An 18,029-nucleotide genomic window follows, 5' to 3' on the forward strand; every position below is an offset into this window, starting at 1 on the left:
TAAGAATCGATGACTGCAATCGATGTTCGAGGGCCCTGCCAATCGATGAACAACCACCACTGGCGGTCACTTCAGTTGTTTACTTTTTTACTTTGCGTGCAGCGGAAAACCGGGCCGAATTTAACCGCTCGAATTTTTTTAATTTTTTTTCCGCCACCCTGGTCGCCGCATCTTGCCGCAAATTGGTGTAAATAGAAGAGAAGAAGCGATTGTAATGAAGGCGCGCGCTTTTTTTTAGTGTGTGAAAATGTATCGAAAATGAAAGAAGTGAAGAAGGCGCAAAGAGTGTGTGTGAAGTGCGTGCCGAAAAAAGAGAGCGGCGAAAAGTGCCAAAAATAAAACAACAAAAAAGAAACCAAAAAAAAAGTAAAATAATAAAATAAAACAGGCTGGGGAGAAAGGCGATCGAAAGGAGAAGAACGAACGAAGAGTGAGAGAGGCGAAAGCAACAGCAACAAGTGGGCGAAGATGTGCAAATGACAAATTGGTCAAAACTCCGACTCCTGTTTCCCTTGCTCTCTCGCTCTCTCTCACGCACTCCCACTCGCACGCGCACTCTCACACTCGCACGCACATCCCCGCCATTGGCCATCTCACTCGCACGCGGCGAAGACGGGAACGGGAACGGGGACAGGAATCAGAATCGGGAACAGCCGGCGGTCAAGTTCAAGTGGGAACGGAAACGGAAGGTGCAAGGAAAACATGCGGAGACCGGTCACAGCCTTAAATCGCAATCACTACTTCGTCATCGGCCTGCTCCTGGGCCTCCTGCTCAGCTGGCACATTCCGCAGGACATCTGGGAGGAGGAGTGTCCCGAGGAGGCCGCCGAGAATCTGCTGATCGAGCGGTTCGGCCAGGAGTTCGAGCCCCACTTGAACCTGATCAACAAGCCGCTGGCGGCCAAGAAGCCGGTAAGTCCACTGTTCCCAGTCGTCTGAAAAGCAGTTTGGGAAGTTTGACTTTCCTTAATTGTTTTCTTTGTATTTATTTTTAAATAACATCATTTGATGCAGTCGCTGAATATTAAATAATATAGTATATATAATACTACAACTCGATATAGACGCTTATTCATTAAAAAATTTCCACAACTTTGTTGATTTGCAGATGAAGAAATTTATCCGACATCGCGCTTTATTTTCGGTAAAATACTCTGCATAATAGCCACTAACAATTCCGCATGAGAATACAGCTAATAATATATTTTATATTGGGACAATTTTTAATTTTACCCTAAATCGTAGTCTTTCCGAAAACCATAATACAAGCAAATTTTAGTTTCATTAATCACGTTTTTGATAATCGGTATGTGAATATTTGCAAAACACATCAGGGGCTTCCAGTGCCATGCATGCTTATTAGACTGAAGTTATTAATGGATCCATTGTTGTACCGACTTTGGTAAAAAGCGTAAGTACTCGAAATCCACGAAATTGTGATTCTCAAATCGCAATCCGCTTCGATTTGCGGCGCCTGCTCGGCTTTCTGTGAAATAGTAGACGAAATGCAAATGTTTAGTCGTCGACGGCATTGGCCACACATGTCTCATATATATAAAAAAATATATATATAATCGTATATAATCGAACAACGGACAGTGCTGATAAGGCTTTATTGACCTTCCTGCTTATCGCCGAAACGCCACACTCGCCTACCCTGAATTTCTTTAACCAGGATTGATCCAAGCTAAAGACATCTTACAGATACACCTTCTGTTTGACAATTGAGAAAATTGCATACAAGTCAATGCCGTTTACAAGAACAGATCCCATAGCCATGAAATCCATCTTAAGGAAGCTTCGAGATCCCTTATTTCCATTCTGTGAAATACTCAAAAATGTAACCTCTGGATATTCAAAAGATATGAAAAGTAACATAACATTTCCTTATGCCAGGAAAGCCTTTTTACTTCCTGGGGCCACACGTGTGCCCCATTATTAGATAGAAGTCTGCCAAGTCTGCCCAGAAACCCTCTAATCAACAAGTTATAGTTTCCGAGCGGCCACTGTAATTAGCACCGAACATTTGTTTCACATATTGTTTAAAGTGTTTCCCGGGTGCAATGACCCATTCCACAATGCCTGTGAAGCCAACAATATGCAGTGTCGATTTTGCGTTGATTTTGATCAGCTTGAAATTATTCCGACTTTCGAGAGAGTCGCACACTCTTTGAATTTTATTTATTATTTGCGCAAAGCCGAACATCTAGAGTGGCTTGTGGAAAGTTCTCAGCTTTTTTCCGCCCTCATTTCCCCATTAGCGATCGTATTTCACAGTTTTGAGTGCACTGCGCCTGTAAATTCCAGACGATCGGGTGCTTGTAAATTAAAATTTAAATAAATAAACGCATTGGAAATTATGACCAGCAGCAGAAGTAAATGAATGTTAACCGATACACCGTTCGTATGTATTGTAAATTATTGCTATGTCGCGATGTCGATCGAAGGCACAATTTATTGAATTGAACAATGTGCGCAAAGAAACACGTGATATTTTGAATGGTCGAGCGGTAAATACGCTGTAAGACTTACAAAATCTTTTAGCCGTTTATATTTATTCAAAAATCAAGAACAAATTCTCAGGCACAGATTTGGAAAATGTAATTTTATTCTTACACTTCAATATATATCATTTAATTTAGTTCATTTTCAGAACAAGTCTGATACCCATTGCAAGAGCATCATTCCGACCATAACTCAAATCGATTAAATATTTTCTTTGCCGTACGCTATTTTCGACCTCATGTTCAGCAAATTATGTTGGATTTTTTTTACTCTGCTGACGTTTGAGTTTTATTTAACACGTCGAGTGTATATAATTTTTTTGTGACGCCGCAGCTTAATAAAATGTTAATAATTTGTTGCACGTTTTTATGACGCTGCAAACTGGATTGTTGCCATTATTTTGGAGGTGATGTAAAAGTGTCGCTGAAGCTGTCATACTTGTCCAAATTTAAAATTTGATGGCATTACGGGAGTGGAATTTAATATTTAACTGAGTTTTCTTGAAAGTTAGACAACTTTAATGCCAAACAGTAACATATTTTAGAAATTTTCTGCAGCCGAAACCTTTTACATTTGGATTTCATATATCTACTTTTAAAGCTCAGTATTGAATAAGAAGAGTTTTAATTTTTATTGTGACTCAACCTGTTTTATAATTAACTTAAATTGTTAATTGCCTTTATTAACATACAAGATCATATGTCATCATCCACTTAATAGGTGTACATAATTTACTTAATTACAATTATAGGGAAAAATTGTTTCATTATCCTAGAAACCACTCAAGTCCAAACAAAAATTGTTTGCTATTTTTAGGTAGCTTTTGTGCAGCTCAACGATGATTTGCATAACTCCTATGTGTTTTTTTCGGTTCGTTTTCCTGTATGTCGGTGAAAATGACCACTTGTATCTTTATTATTGTCTTTTTATGGGGCGCACATGGCTGAAGAGTCACCATTTCTTTGTTGGTCATTTAATGTGCGTAATGAGTGGATGTTTGTAGTAAAGTGCGGGTAGTTTTGGCCACCTGGATGCTCATAGGAAATGTCTGGAATCTCTGGCTTGGGGATCTTTAAATTGTCAATACCCTTAAACTCTAGAGGGCGTTGAACTAAACTCAGAAAGCTATATATTCTCAATGCAAAGTATGAAGTTATGTTTTTTATCTTTTACTAATTAAATTTCTGGTTTTTACCTGCATTCCGTAATTTGTTGAAAACAAATGGTTTAATTCCCTGCGAGAAAGGGTATAACAAGATTATACAAAACTCGGAAAAAAGTCGTCTTCCATTCACTTAATAAAAGACAATAACTGCGTTTACTTAGTGTGTCCGTGTTCGTGTGTACTTGTCGAAGTTAAAGCAAACACATCTGGACACAGATATTTAACTATATGTGTATATGTATCTGTATCCACAAGGTATACGTATGTACACAGATGCGAACGAACCGAGTGAGATTGTGTACACACTATTTCTGAGTGGAAGTTAAGTGAAATCAGAGCCGGCAGCACTTTGAACTCCAACCTGCCGTTCTTTGGCCCTCCGATCAGCGGATCACCACCTCCAGATCGCGATGGAGATCGAGGTGGAGATCTGGAGATCTGGATATTTGGATATTTGAATTGAGAACAATGGACGGACTTGGATGGATCGTCTCCGATCAATCGACGCCTGTCCGAAACGACCCAGTTGGCATTTAGACATGCTGTTTGTGTTTTGACGTTCAATTCAAATTGTATAGGTTTCCAAATTTTCAAAAAAAGAAAAAAAAAACCACAAAATTAAAAAAAAAAGTAAAAGACATGGCGTGGTGCTTCCGCAACATTCGGCGCCACATGGGCATGCTGGTGCGTCAGAACTTCGCCAAAAGTTGCGAGAAGAAGCTAAACGAGCAGATTAACATGGAGTTGAAGGCATGCCACCAGTACTTGGCCATGGTAAGGTATCCTGTTCCATAGGGCATAAGTGTACTACGTCCAATCCACGTAGGCCTACCATTTCGATCGCTCGGATATCAGCTCACCCGGATTGCACGGATTCTTCCTGAAGGCGAGCGCCGAGGAGCGGGAGCACGCGGAGAAGATCATGACGTACATGAACAAGCGGGGTGGTCTCATCGTTTTGAGCAGTGTACCGGAGCCACTGCCCTGCTTCCCCAGCAGCTTGGCTGCACTGAAGCACGCCCTGAAAATGGAACTGGAGGTCAATCAGCATCTGCTCGATTTGCACGCCCTGGCTGGCAAGGAATCGGATCCGAATCTCTGCGATTTCATAGAGGCCAACTTTCTGCAGGAGCAGGTGGATGGCCAGAAGATCCTGGCCGACTATATCAGCCAATTGGAGAGGGCCCAAAACGATGTGGGCGAGTACCTGTTCGACAAGTATATGGGTACGGGCATGCATCCTGCGAATCGAATCCCATAAAGTGGACCGCCTTCTGATGAAGAATTCGGTTTTATATTCTGCTGCCCCATGTGTGTTGAGTAAAGATTCGTTGAAACCCAAAAGATTAATTTTTTGGCCGATCAATGGGTTGGCTTTCTTGCTGACACCTATCAGTGGGCAGGCATAAAACTAAGTGTATAATATATATACCGCCTTATCGGCTCCAAAGTGGCGCAAGTTTCTAATTGAAATCGAAATCGAAACCGAAACTGAATCCAGAAACAAAGCTTTACGAAATCAACAGCTAAACCCATCTGATAACGCTCTAGCTGATCAATTCAATCCGTTGTAATCAAATGACTCCATTTTTTCCATTAAATGTAACAATACGATAGTCTTGAATCAAAGAAGATACAAATTAAAAGTAGGCTGACATTCAATTGCCTCTGTTCCACCCATTATATATTAAGACACTTGACTGACTATATGATAAGCGTTCTGACGTATTATTAGTAGGTTATCTATATAGATTGAGATCGTGGAAATCGGCGATACACGGCAATGGTAGTTACTTTCAAAGGCTGTAGCAAATATTTCATTAGTTGCCTAGAACGAAATGTTTCATGCGGAAGCAGTACAATTACCATCTGTTTTGGAGTTTGTGGGCATTCCCACTTTTGCCAGCGAACTCACCCAGATCGTACGGATCATTCAGAAGTGAATGCTGAATGGTAACATCTTGGCGGGCTTAATTGAAAAGCGCGTCGCATTTCCGGTCTAAAGTCTGAGGCTCGAGGCATTTATTCGGAGGCAGACTGTACATGCAGTGCCATACAGATGCGGCCCCAATAAATTGCCATAAGCTGCGGACTAGACCAGACGATCTGTAGTCGTATTCCTCCCCCGCGGGCGTTAGAAAAACTCGGTGTCTGGTCGACGGCGTACTTGTCCCAATTAAGATTTCTGTCCAATCCAATACAATTTGCAGCTGCACGGCGCTGCTGGAAATGTGAAAAGCCTGGAGAGCCGAGATTGCCAGCTGCCATATGCTATATATGTAGTATGTACCTGATCCGTATGCCATACATATGTCTCTGGGGCACCACAAATATTTACTTGTGGCGCTGCAAAGGTGTCGACTCTAGATCCGTCAATATAAGCCCTAGTTTGGATTGTATCTCAAAGTCTCACATCACGAATCGTTTGAGTTTGAAGTGAATCTCAAGTTACACCCTTATTATTTCGACTTCTTAGGATCTAAATCTCATCAATTCGAGTAGGGGTAATGCAATTGGACAGTACTCGACTTATCGATGCCCTTAGCCGCCCATTTGAGCTGTAAAACTGCGAACGTGTAATTAAAATCCACTTGCGATTCGATATATACTTTATAATTGAAACAATTACGGAGGGGTAACCAACAGCTGATCCGTTCATTTGAATAATTGATTTTAAATGCGGATAAATGCGCTTAAAGGTCAATCGTGCGTAGAATTTGTAAGCCCAAAATAATTGTTTCTAAAAGATGAATGGTTAAAATGATCTCGACTTGCGAAAGTAAGTAGAGCAGCATTGCGTATTAAACCCGTTTGTAACCATTTAATAAAATAAAATCGTAAAATAATTAGCCTGCAATTAAATAGCGTAGTGTAGTAATTGAATAATTTTAATAGTACCGGCAACACAACAGCTAATTGATCACTTAAACTGAATGGCAGAGTTAATGAATCGAGTCTTCTTAAAATAAACTCAATAAGCTCGGCTGATAAATATAAAAACTAGTGTTTGTTTTAAGTTTTTGAATCAACATTTACGTGTATTAAGTGACTTACTCGCTCCAGATGTAAGCCATTCGCACTTCGCCTAAAAAGCAAACACACCTTAAGTAGTCGGCCATATAAAATAATACACCCATTGGGCTATCTTTAGATTTATTACACCCAAAGCCGACGACGACGAGGGCCATTATAATCGCTGTAAACATTTATCGCGTCCTAAGTTCAAGTTTGGCCTCCTAACTGATTCATCGAGCCGAAAGCGAGGCCAATTCTTGTCAATTGTGCACAGTTCTCAAAATGCCTGTGATATAATTGGTTCAATTTCCCAAATGCTCAAATTCACGGCTTCGATGGGCATTGAGTGATTTTTTCCCCGCTGTGGGGTTGTAATAATAAATAACTTAAGAGGAAGCCATATATTTGATTCACAGCTAAGCGACACTGCCCGTAAATAATGTGATTTACTATATTGAAAGCAAACATAGCAAGATTGCATTGGATCATTAATTATTATGCTATTATATACAGCTCGTTTCTTAAAACAAAGGCATACATACTGTGGACCTTCGCCACATTTCAAATAAATAACAATATTAATATGCCCCTATTTAATCAAATCACCTGTTGCTCGTATTTATCACGTCTATGTATCCAAGTTGGGGCTTCTAGCATAGATTGTCATGGCGCTATTTCCTATTTATCTGACGAAAGTGTTGCGTTTGCGGCTTGCCACCGAGTAAACAAACAAAAAATGCCCTATCTGTGTGCGTGTTTAATTAAATTTTGTGGAATGAAAATTGAAATTGAAATTGTAAATGGCTATGGCTTTGGCTTTGGCTTTTGTTACCATTCCAGTGGAGGCATGGTGACGTCGTCTTAGCCATATCTACTGATAAGAGAGTCCACTCGATAAGGAGGTTAGCCAGTTGGCTCACTTCGCGCTCGTTCTGGTCGTCAATAAGTTGTGCCCACTTCCGTTGTCATCATGTTACGTCACAAGGCTGTTGATAACTCAACTTTGTGCCATAGAAAACTGCGTGGGCCACGTGCCGCACAAGATTTTCTCGATCGGCGGCGGAAATTTATCCACTGGCGGGAGAATTTATAAACGATTTCGAGCGAAAATGTGTGTTTCATGTATAGGTGGATGTGGGGAATTTGGATCTTAGATGCGAACTCGTTGTGCAGGTGAACAAACCTTTTAGTGAATCACATTTATGCCAGGCATGGCCTTGTTACCTAATTGCCAAAAACCGACAAAGTTTTTCAAATGGCAGCTACAGTGGTGGAGCAAGAAATTAGTACTCTCAATTTAATCATTTCTATATGATAATATGATAATGAATGCCATAAATAAAAAGCTCTCTGGACACAGGGAATGATTGATTGTAATGAAGAACTTCTCTTATTTCCACGCTGACTTAGGATATTTAGTATTATACAATCAAATTGTTGATTTCAATTTCGATTTAACCAACACATTTTGAAATCGCTTTCTTGACAAAATAGCCAAATAAAAGAAAAGGGCCCACTGTCTTGCTGTGGATTTCTCGAAAAAAGTGTATTCATTGAATTTTCCGCGCACCATTCATATTTGGAAAGCATTTTTATTTACCCAAAAGCGCTACAAAATATCCCAGCGAACAGGCACAGATCTCGAGAGCGATCTTAGCCGCAATGGATGTGGTGTTTTTTTTGGCTGTTATTTTTACCCGTGGTTTATCTTTCGGCGATATTTACACATTCGATGATTGGCAAATGTGCGTGTGCGGCCAATCCCCTCCCCTGCACATTTTTTCATCGGGCGTATCTGTGGGATTGGCGCAAGGTCAGATCTTGAACCGATCCACTGTGGATCGGGGGATCAAGCTGTAACCCCAGCGCGGTAATTAAAGCGCCACATGGACCCATTAAGTGGCCAGCGATTGCAGCGATTGCATACGAAACTATTCTATTCGAGATACTCGCCACTGCACCGCCTGCAAGTCAATTAAATCGGAATAGAAATGGGTTTCTCGATCGCTTTACGCGACTTTGATTGGTTCGGCACTGAGAAAAATCTTGGCAAAGAAAAGTCGCACATTGAAGTGTTAGAAAGCAAAGTACTCGCTATAATAGTTATGCTTCTCACTATGTGTACTCCGCTTCAATGATAAAGAACCAGTATTGATTGTATTGGCGGTTCAATTTTGTTCTCTGCCAATATAACTAAGGTGATCACTGCTAATTGCCACCGCAGACAAGCGTATTTGCTCATCGAGCTAGCAACTCCCAACCGCGTCCATCCAAAGTTCCATTTCCAGATCTTTTAAGATTCCAAAACAAGCGGATTGCGTAAAATCATAAGTTAAATATGAGAAATCCTGAGGCTGCCCTCGAAACATGAAGTTATTCTTATCGAAACTGACCCTGGCCACTTGGGCCACTTTACGATGCCATATAAACACGCAGAAACCAGCTTGTTTGCCGTTATTAAAAATCTATTAAGAATGATTTTTAATTAGCCATTATTCCTGTAAACTGCACCAGCGCACCGTCAACATTTACCTGGACAAAAAATAAATAAATAAAAAGCCAAAATAACACGGCGAGTTGGTTCGAAGTGCTTGCGCAACTGGCAATTGTTTATTCGACGAGCTCAGTTGGAAATCAAGGTGGAGTCACTGGCCTGGGGGTTGGGAGAACCGGGAGGAGTGACCACCTTGCACGCATCTCTTTGGGTCAACAGCGGGTTAAGATGGCCAGTACGTAAATTACCCAGTCGGGCTTGGCAGACATGCAAATTTCCAAGGGCAGTTAAACGCCCACTTAAACGGCAAGAAAAGTGTGTTAACAAATTTGTGTCTGTTTCAAAAAAAATATAAAAATACTTTGCACAGTGCGGCACAAAAGTGTGTTCCACGAAATTCTGGCAATATTAAAATTCCATTAAATTCCAAACAAAAGGCAAAAACCATTAAAAGATTTGGTGCTATAATTTAAGTTAGCAGTTTTATGGAAGCGAATACTTTGAAAATCAATAAAAGTGTATACTTACAAGTGGTTTCAGTAATATAAGTAAAATAAAAGATTTCATGCGAAACGAACTTATGGAAATAATGATTTAATTTAAATATTTAATGACACCAAGGAAGCTTAATAGCGTTAACTAACGACAAGTCACATGTGGCTTCTAAGGCATTGCAAATAATAATAAATATTCTTCCGACGTCCCCAGAGAATCCAGTTGTCAAGTTCTGGAATCACATGGTATTAAATCCATGACCTGACATTATTATCATTGTATCTAGGCATTCTGGGAAACGCAATCGGTATATTTTTGTAGCTCAGTCATAACCACAAGATAGTGGATAAAATAGCTTCTCGAGGGGGAATTCCTCGTCATTGTGCTGCCAAACTTTGAACAGTCATCTAATCGTAAAAGTTCGAATTAAAATGTGCCCTCAAGTGGTCAAAGAGAAATGGAACCACTTGAGAAGAGTCGGTTTACGAGTTAGTCGTTCTGAGTACTTAAGCGTGAAGGCATAGATGTAATTGGGCAGATATAAGGCCCTTAACGCACTTTGTATGGTTGAGTGCATGTCAGCAGCTAAAAATAGGCAGGTGAATATCAGGAGATAGTACTACTCATACTCGTATTACTGGCCAGTTTGCGTCCTAATCGGAATTGGTGGGTGAACTTCAAGCCACAAGTAACAATACGGTTTTGGGATATTGCTCGGAATTGTCTGCTTGCTTTACCTTCCATGTTATGGTTTGAAAATGAAGTCTCTTTTTTCACTGGAATCCGGTACGCTTTAAAAATAAATCAGCTTTTCAAGCAGAGGCACGTAAAATGCTCGGTAATTCTAGAAGAAGTATTCCCCTACCAACAGATCGATCTACTTAGATATCAGGCATTTATTCAACCCAAATCATTGGATATGCTTTCAAGATCAGGGCAGAGATGTGGTTCACGATTCCCGGGAATGGAGGGGTTTGAGAACTCATAGAACTCTTAATGATTACCAATGAAAATCATACTCAAAATATAAATAAATGTACTGCAGATATTCCGAAATAAATTGAATATAAGAAATATATTTAATAACATTTGAATTTTGCTTTAGGCATTTTACTAATTACTCCAATGTTTTCCCTTTCGGCAGGTGAAAAATGTGATTCGGCCGCGCTACTACTCCTCAGAGCTGGGGATCCGCGAGAAGCTCTTCATCGGGGTGATGACCTCGCAGGAGCACATCAACACCTTTGCGACCGCCTTCAACCGCACCACCGCCCACCTGGTCAACAAGATCAAGTTCTTCATTTACGCGGACAGTGTGAAGACCAACTACAAGTTGAAGAACATCGTGGGATTCACGGATACGCGCGAGAGCCGAAGGCCGTTCCACGTGATCAAGTATATTGCGGACAACTATCTGGATGAGTACGACTACTTCCTGTTGGTGCCCGACACCGTCTACGTGGATGCACGCAAGCTGGTGAAGCTGCTCTACCACATGAGCATCACCTTTGACCTGTACATGGGTGGCGCCCGCATCGGTCTCGATCCTCCGGGTGGCAGTGCCTCCGTCGATGGCCAGTCGAATGAGCCGCCGGCGAACGAGGAGCAGGCCCCCGGGGCCAGCGATCGCAACTACTGCTCCCTGGAGGCGGGCATCCTGCTCAGCAGCAGCGTCATCCGCAAGATGCGCAACAATCTGGAGCGCTGCGTCCGGATCGGCAGCACCAGTGACCACAGTGTCAACATCGGGCGGTGCGTCAAGTACGCCAGTCGGGTGGCCGGATGCCAGGAGAGCTTTCAGGTGAGTCGCCGATCCCAGAGGGAAATAAGGAAATAAAACCCTTGTATGCTATACATTAGATAGAAAACACTACAAAATTGAATAGAAACACATGCAATTTATGGGTCCCTTCTACATATGTACACATGTATGCTTTATCAAATCTTTTTGTGTTGAATTCAGTGCGCGCTTCCCATTTGCCGTTTTATTTATTCAAACAAGAAAAAAACGGACGAGCAGACAATCAGACGCACAAATGTATCTTGATCTTTGGCCGAAAAAAATCAGTTCATTGATACAAAGTGCCAGAGATACCGGTTCGGAATTTTTCTCGAATCCAATAGATTTTTTCACGTTTGAGCAATAAAAAGCAGTTTGACATTTGCTCAAATCTAAAACAATTACAATTAACAGTATACGTTAGTACAATAATTACTGACCGCTAAATTAGCCTTGCTCATTTTTGCTCGAAAACCCAACCAACTCTGCTGCACATTGACCCTGAAAAGCCGAGTAAAATAAGACCAAAGCACCAACAACGAGCAAAAGTACTTTTTTGCGCAGTGGCGTACGTTGGATGCTTTGAGAAGGGGTTGTTATCACTTTCTTCTCTAAGGAGCTTGTTTGATCGATATATGTATGTCATGTGTGTAGGTATTGATTATAATGATCTGCAGACCTGACCCCAAAGCATCTAAGTTTCGTGCGCCTCTGTTCGCGAAGAGCAGATGAGTAACTAATTTCAGAATCACTCAGTTGATGGACAACACAGTTTATTTAATTTCCAAGTAGCAACACAGAATTTCTTTGCCGGCGAGCAAGTGTGCGCGGGGGGCGTGGCACTGCTGTGAATGCTAACTTTTGAGTCGTGACAGTTTGAGAGCCACTTTGAGAACATCTTGAGATACTTATTTGTATCGCATGCAAACTTATAGATTGGAGTGAACCTGCAGTACGTGCGGCATTAGAAATCAGTTGATTCAATCATTCTGATGTTGTGAAAATGAAGCTTGAACTGAAAAGGTACAATTTACTAAAGTCACTAATTTATTTGTGTGTATTTTTTCGATTTAATTAATACCTATTCCGATACTAAACACTGTACTTCCTCTAATCGAAAGTGCAGGTGGGTGTGTCTTACTCATTATCATTTCTGATTATAGCTCTGTTTATTTGAACACGCAGCTTATTTTTGCATAAACAGCCAAGCATTTACAGGGTAAATGGAACTCTTTCCGTTGAGATGTTAGTTTTCCTTTCGTTTGATTTCGATTGGTTTGTTTGGATTGCGTTTTATTTATGCGGTGGGGCAGCATGGAATGATTAATGTCCTATGTGTGGTCTCTGCAGAAAAATGTTTGGTAGTGCTGATTATAGTGGCACACTAAATTCCATCCATGATGTGTATATTTCAGCTGAAATGTAGTGTTTATTCCGTCATCTTTCTAAGGAATCAGCAGATTGTTGATAACATATTAACTGTTTTCAACTTCAAGAATATTATTCATCTGTAAAATATTTGCAGTTATTCATAGGTTAAAGTATAGTTTCCCAATGCTCAATAGTAAATTATGAAGCAAATAATAACGATAAAATCGATGTTTCAGTTCAATTTACTATTGCTAAAATCATTTTGTTTTAATTATGGGAGGCGTGCTGCATGTTTTTATTTCGACTGCAGCTGTCTAAACAAAAACGGAGATATGCAAGATTGTTTGCCGGAGTGTTTCGCTTAATTAACTGGCCTAAAGAGTTTGCTCAACGGCGTCTTCAAAAGCTGCAGTTTGCTGGGGAATTGATTAATGTGCGCGGGCCAATTAAAAATTGCCCGAATGGGTAAAAATGCGCCGAGTGACTAAAGAAGTGCCAAAGATGTGGGCAAATCCACAATCGAATGGGCTATCTTTGTTCCATTAGCGCGACATTGTTAATTTAATTATGCTCGTTCTCTTATTTTACTTTTATGGATCGTAAAAGGGATCGCTTGTTGCCAGCATGTGGCACTGCAGCCACATCCGTGGGATCCACAGCCCGACTTTCCTTCCACGGAATCGAGCGTTGGCCCTGAACCTGACCTTGACCATGTCCAACTCACTCATGTATCTGTATCTTTATTGGCTTGCAGGGCATGCGGCAGTTTAGCTACGCCTTGGATGCGCCGGGCCGCCGTCATCGCGAATTCAGCGAACTGGCCAAGGAGGAGGCCTTCCGCAACGCCAGCACCGTGTATCCCGTCCAGACGCCGGAGGACTTTTACCGACTGCATGCCTACTACTCCAAGGTAAGCCGACCAGCAGAAGCCAGTAGCAAATCAATGATTGCTAATATTACCCCTGTTGCTTGCAGCACCACCTGGAGAAGGTGCAGGAGCGGGGCTATGCTCTGGAGCAGAAGTCGTACCGGATTGCCAATGGGAGCATTTCAAACAAAATTCTGGAGATCCGCTGGCCGCTGGGAATGCCGCCACCCAGTGCGCCGGAGACGCGCCACGACATCCTCACGTGGCAGCTGCTCAATGGGACGCACAGCTTCTTGCCCAACGGCAATGCGGAGCACGCGCTGGCGCCGCTGACGCGGATCGAGGCTCAGGACTTTGCCAAGGTGCTGGAGATAGCACTACAGTATGCCGCCCTCAAGCATCCGCGCCTGAGTTACCACAGCCTGCACAGTGCCTATCGGAAGTTCGATGCCACACGTGGCATGGACTACCAGCTGCATCTGAATCTGCAGGAGGGCTCGGGTCGCAGTCGCCGGCTCGTGGTCAAGAGCTTCGAGGTGGTGAAGCCTCTGGGTCGCGTGGAGGTGGTTCCCTCGCCCTACGTCACGGAGAGCACGAGGATTGCCATTTTGGTGCCCGCCTTTGAGCACCAGGTGCCGGATGCTCTGCTGTTTGTGGAGCAGTACGAAAGAATATGCATGCAAAACCAGGACAACACCTTCCTGCTGCTGGTGAGCTCAAAACACTATCCAATTCAAAAGCAGATTACTGTAACCTCTTCCACCTCGTAGATCTTCATGTACCGACTGGACTCGCCCAGCAAGGGCGACGAGGATCCCTTCAAGGCATTGAAGACGCTGGCCCTGGACTTGTCCTCAAAGTACAAGACGGATGGCTCCCGGATCGCCTGGGTGTCCATCCGGCTGCCGGAGCAGCTGAGCGACCCGGTGGATCCGCAGGGCTGGCTGCTGCACGCCTCCATGTATGGACCACGCCAGCTGCTCAGCCTGGTGGTTGCGGACCTGGCACTGCCCAAGCTGGGCCTCGAGTCCCTCGTGCTCCTGGCCACACCGGGCATGATCTTCAAGGCGGACTTTCTGAACCGCGTGCGCATGAACACGATACAGGGCTTCCAGGTGTACGCCCCCATCGGCTTCCAAATGTACCCGTGCCGCTGGGCGCAGTTCTGCCGGGAGTGCGACACCTGCGACGTGAGTCAGAGCAGCGGCTACTTCGATCGCCACAACCACGACGTGATCGCCTTCTACAGCCGGGATTATGTCCAGGGTGAGTGAAGTGAGCTCTTCCAGTTAACTGAACGTTTACTTACTGGCTATTCCGCTTCAGCTCGCAAGCTGTTGCATCCGCAAGGACTGCCGATCATACGCAGCGACCTGGACATCGACCAGTTGATGCTGCAGCCCGGCGAGGAGACGCGACCTCCGGGCGTGGAGAGTATCCTCGATATGTTCGTGGCGGCACAGCACTCGGTGCATATACTGCGCGGAGTGGAGCCGAACTTGCGCTTCGGCCAGAATGTGCGGAACCACTTGGCTCGCGGAGGAACGCTGCCGCAGAGCGTGCCGGATAGCTGCGGTCGGGAGCAGTGCATCCACTTGGCGTCGCGCAAGCAGATCGGCGACGCCATAATTCGCTACGAGGACAAAAGTATTCTACACAAATAGTAGGGATCCGAAGGCTCCTATCCAGCTCCTGCTCCTGCCTGTTATATCATCAGTTCCTTCTTAAGATATTTCCATATGTACATGACCGTGTGATTGAGCTGGGACCGGGACCGGGACCCAAGTATAAGACCTACATCGGACCTATCTCAATCCGAACTTAGTGTTTAGACCTGGGCGATTCCCGTTGTTGCTTGCTTTAAAGTGAAACTTTCAATGCTCAAAATGGTAGACAGCAATTAGTTAGTTAGTAGTTACCATAACGTAGTGTTAGCCTCCAAAACTCGTAGGACAAATGTAGGACACTTGTTCGAGCCATTCAACAGACATTCGATTTTCGCATGTAAATACTTAGCATACGCCACATATCTCTATTAACGATTCCTAGTAAGTTACGTAAGTAAGATTCCTAGTAGTTAAGTTGACTCCTATTTAAACGACTAGTTAAGCTAAGTGTTATACTACTACGATCTAAGTGAAACGAACGATGGGCTGTACGAAAATAACCAGATGCCGCCTTGCCTCAAAGTGTTACAATCCCTGTAAATGGGCTCTCTCAAAAACGGTGTGCCAAAAAGGAGTTACTATAGAAAAACTGGTCCAACTGGGGGAGTGCTTACTTTGACTATATTCCTATTTAAAAAGTTAAATATTAGGTCTTAATATCGGCTAAGTGAAAGTATAAACCATAATTCTGTCGGAAAATTGCCTTCAAAATAACAATCGAAAAGTATTGCTAATTATCAGGGTTTTTGTGGCAACAAAAAACCCATTGTAAATAAAATATATTGTTAAGTGCTTGCCAATTTACATTGTTAGTTTCTCCATGTTATTCATATGACCATTTGCAAGCACATCTGGCTTAGCATCGAATAAGAAGTCTGCCAGTCAAATTCTTATCATTACGATTACGAGGGGAAATCCGATTAATTTATTACAAAATTTCTTAGGCATAGTACACGTCAAAACTTTTTTACATTTAGTCACAGTGTACAACTACTGTGTATGTACTGTTTACGTATAGGAATTGTTGTTATTGCAGAATAAAACAAATTATAAATGTGCATATGTACAATAAACTGCAATGTTTTCCTTAATTCACTCCTTTTGCTCGACTTTCAACCTAGTTCTGCAGCAGAAAGCTGAGATCCGCTTGGGGTGCTAGCTCCTCGGTGCCACCGTTACTGAAAAATAAAAGCAAATAAATCGCATTTATATTAAGCATTTTTAAAGTTATTTAAATGCAGCAAACCTTACTGTTAAGCTCGTTAAACCGAACAAAACCCCAGTGGACAGAGTGGAAGGGTACTTACACCTTGAATAGCTTGGCATTGCGATCGCCCAGGAGGGTGGCTTTGCCGCCCTGAACCCGAACGCTGGTGCCCTCGCGCAGACCCAGTACGGGCAGTCCATGGTACGCCACGAACTCCTCCAGCCGCTCGTCACGCGTCTCGCCCTTGTGCCGACTGCCCACCTCCGGATCCAGATAGTGGGGATTGATGTTGAAGGGGACCAGGGCGAGGGCCTCAAAGCTCGGCGGATAGGCCACCGGCATGTCGTTGGTGGTGTGGATGGAGCGGGTTGCCACGTTCGTGCCCGCACTGCTGCCCACATAGGGCAATCCCTGCTGAAGCACCAGTTCCCTGATCGGATCCAGCAGCTTCATCTCGTAGAGGGAGCGCAGCAGCACGAAGGTGTTGCCGCCGCCCACAAAGACGGCCTGTGCTTCCCTCAGCGCCTTCTCGCGATCCGGCTTCGTGTGCAGTCCCTCCACATCGAATCCCCAAGGCTTCAGTGCATCCTGTATGGTGGCGGTGTACCTGTCGTGATCCCGCAGAGCGTAGGGCACAAAGAGCACGGTCTTCACATTGCAGCTGCAACACAAGGGATCCATAACCATATAGGAATCTATTTTCTCTTTTACGTTATCAATATTGAATACATTTACATTTTATTCCTATCACTATATGTATTTAATATTGTTATATACATTTTCTCTTTGTTCCAATGTAAAATAATGTAGCTGAAAGATATATTCTTTATGCTACTTTATATCAACTCTCATGATTTATTTAAAGTGCTTTAAGATTATGATTGGATTATCACTGTTTTTACTTTCAGTTCAGATCAGATATACACTGGTACACTACGGGAAGCGACCTACCTCTTGAAGAGATCCTCCAGCTGGCCGCGCGCATGCTCCAACAGTCCATGGCCGTGCAAACGCGACGAGGATAGCAACAATATGTTCCGTGCACCTCCCATTTCTGCAGCAATCTAATCGTGGGCAGTGGATGGACGGGCACTAAGTCGACCAGATTATCAGGGTTTTATGGGACCGCTAGGGATGGGTTCCAGAAATATCGGAGCAAGCTTATCTCACAAGGGGACGGAGAGACATGGGCGTCGGTGAAATGCATTGAAAGGGGTTTACTTCCTTGAATTTAAACCACACCCCATAGACAGGTACGTAAAACATAAATTCGGAGTGTCTGGGTGTTCTGTGCTGCGATATCGATAGGGAACTCACGTAGTGCGGAATGTCTTTTAAATCGAGTACGGTATCCACGTCAATGGAGCCCTGATACCAGATGGAAAGGTATCGATACCATGTACATACACATATGCATACGATTTCAATTTGCTGCTTGTTGCACTTACGATGCACTGGAATC

At 43.2% G+C, this 18,029-nt stretch overlaps 3 protein-coding genes across 3 annotated transcripts; 2 read left to right on the forward strand and 1 right to left on the reverse strand.

Annotated features, from left to right (window-relative positions):
* Positions 1-17: 17 nt before the first annotated feature.
* On the forward strand, positions 18-16,254 carry LOC6550999 (chondroitin sulfate synthase 2). The gene is made up of 6 exons (XM_001978279.3): positions 18-912; positions 10,819-11,475; positions 13,580-13,735; positions 13,801-14,403; positions 14,464-14,959; positions 15,020-16,254. Exons 1-6 carry the CDS (start codon positions 703-705, stop codon positions 15,355-15,357), a joined length of 2,460 nt encoding a protein of 819 aa, XP_001978315.2. The 5' UTR covers positions 18-702; the 3' UTR covers positions 15,358-16,254.
* On the forward strand, positions 4,226-5,067 carry LOC6550998 (ferritin heavy chain). The gene is made up of 2 exons (XM_001978278.3): positions 4,226-4,444; positions 4,497-5,067. The coding sequence occupies exons 1-2, from the start codon at positions 4,310-4,312 to the stop codon at positions 4,929-4,931; spliced, it is 570 nt and encodes a 189-aa protein (XP_001978314.1). The 5' UTR covers positions 4,226-4,309; the 3' UTR covers positions 4,932-5,067.
* Positions 16,248-17,872, reverse strand: LOC6551000 (probable alpha-aspartyl dipeptidase). Its single transcript, XM_001978280.3, has 3 exons — positions 17,519-17,872; positions 16,668-17,228; positions 16,248-16,538 (listed from the first exon to the last, which is right to left on the reverse strand). The coding sequence occupies exons 1-3, from the start codon at positions 17,617-17,619 to the stop codon at positions 16,478-16,480; spliced, it is 723 nt and encodes a 240-aa protein (XP_001978316.1). The 5' UTR covers positions 17,620-17,872; the 3' UTR covers positions 16,248-16,477.
* Between the last annotated feature and the right edge of the window lie 157 nt (positions 17,873-18,029).

Source organism: Drosophila erecta, unplaced genomic scaffold, assembly GCF_003286155.1.
Source record: "Drosophila erecta strain 14021-0224.00,06,07 unplaced genomic scaffold, DereRS2 tig00000126-arrow-pilon, whole genome shotgun sequence".
NCBI classification, from domain to species: Eukaryota; Metazoa; Arthropoda; class Insecta; order Diptera; family Drosophilidae; genus Drosophila; species Drosophila erecta.

Excerpts from the sequence above, each read along its gene's own strand:
- LOC6550999 (XM_001978279.3), top strand. The coding sequence starts at position 703 with ATGCGGAGACCGGTCACAGCCTTAAATCGCAATCACTACTTCGTCATC. Across the intron at positions 13,736-13,800 it reads TGCATGCCTACTACTCCAAG|CACCACCTGGAGAAGGTGCA; the intron begins GTAAGCCGACCA and ends TGTTGCTTGCAG. Across the intron at positions 14,404-14,463 it reads ACAACACCTTCCTGCTGCTG|ATCTTCATGTACCGACTGGA; the intron begins GTGAGCTCAAAA and ends TCCACCTCGTAG.
- LOC6551000 (XM_001978280.3), bottom strand. The coding sequence starts at position 17,619 with ATGGGAGGTGCACGGAACATATTGTTGCTATCCTCGTCGCGTTTGCAC. Across the intron at positions 17,229-17,518 it reads CTGGAGGATCTCTTCAAGAG|CTGCAATGTGAAGACCGTGC; the intron begins GTAGGTCGCTTC and ends CTTGTGTTGCAG. Across the intron at positions 16,539-16,667 it reads AATGCCAAGCTATTCAAGGT|TAACGGTGGCACCGAGGAGC; the intron begins GTAAGTACCCTT and ends TTTATTTTTCAG.
- LOC6550998 (XM_001978278.3), top strand. The coding sequence starts at position 4,310 with ATGGCGTGGTGCTTCCGCAACATTCGGCGCCACATGGGCATGCTGGTG. Across the intron at positions 4,445-4,496 it reads GCCACCAGTACTTGGCCATG|GCCTACCATTTCGATCGCTC; the intron begins GTAAGGTATCCT and ends CAATCCACGTAG.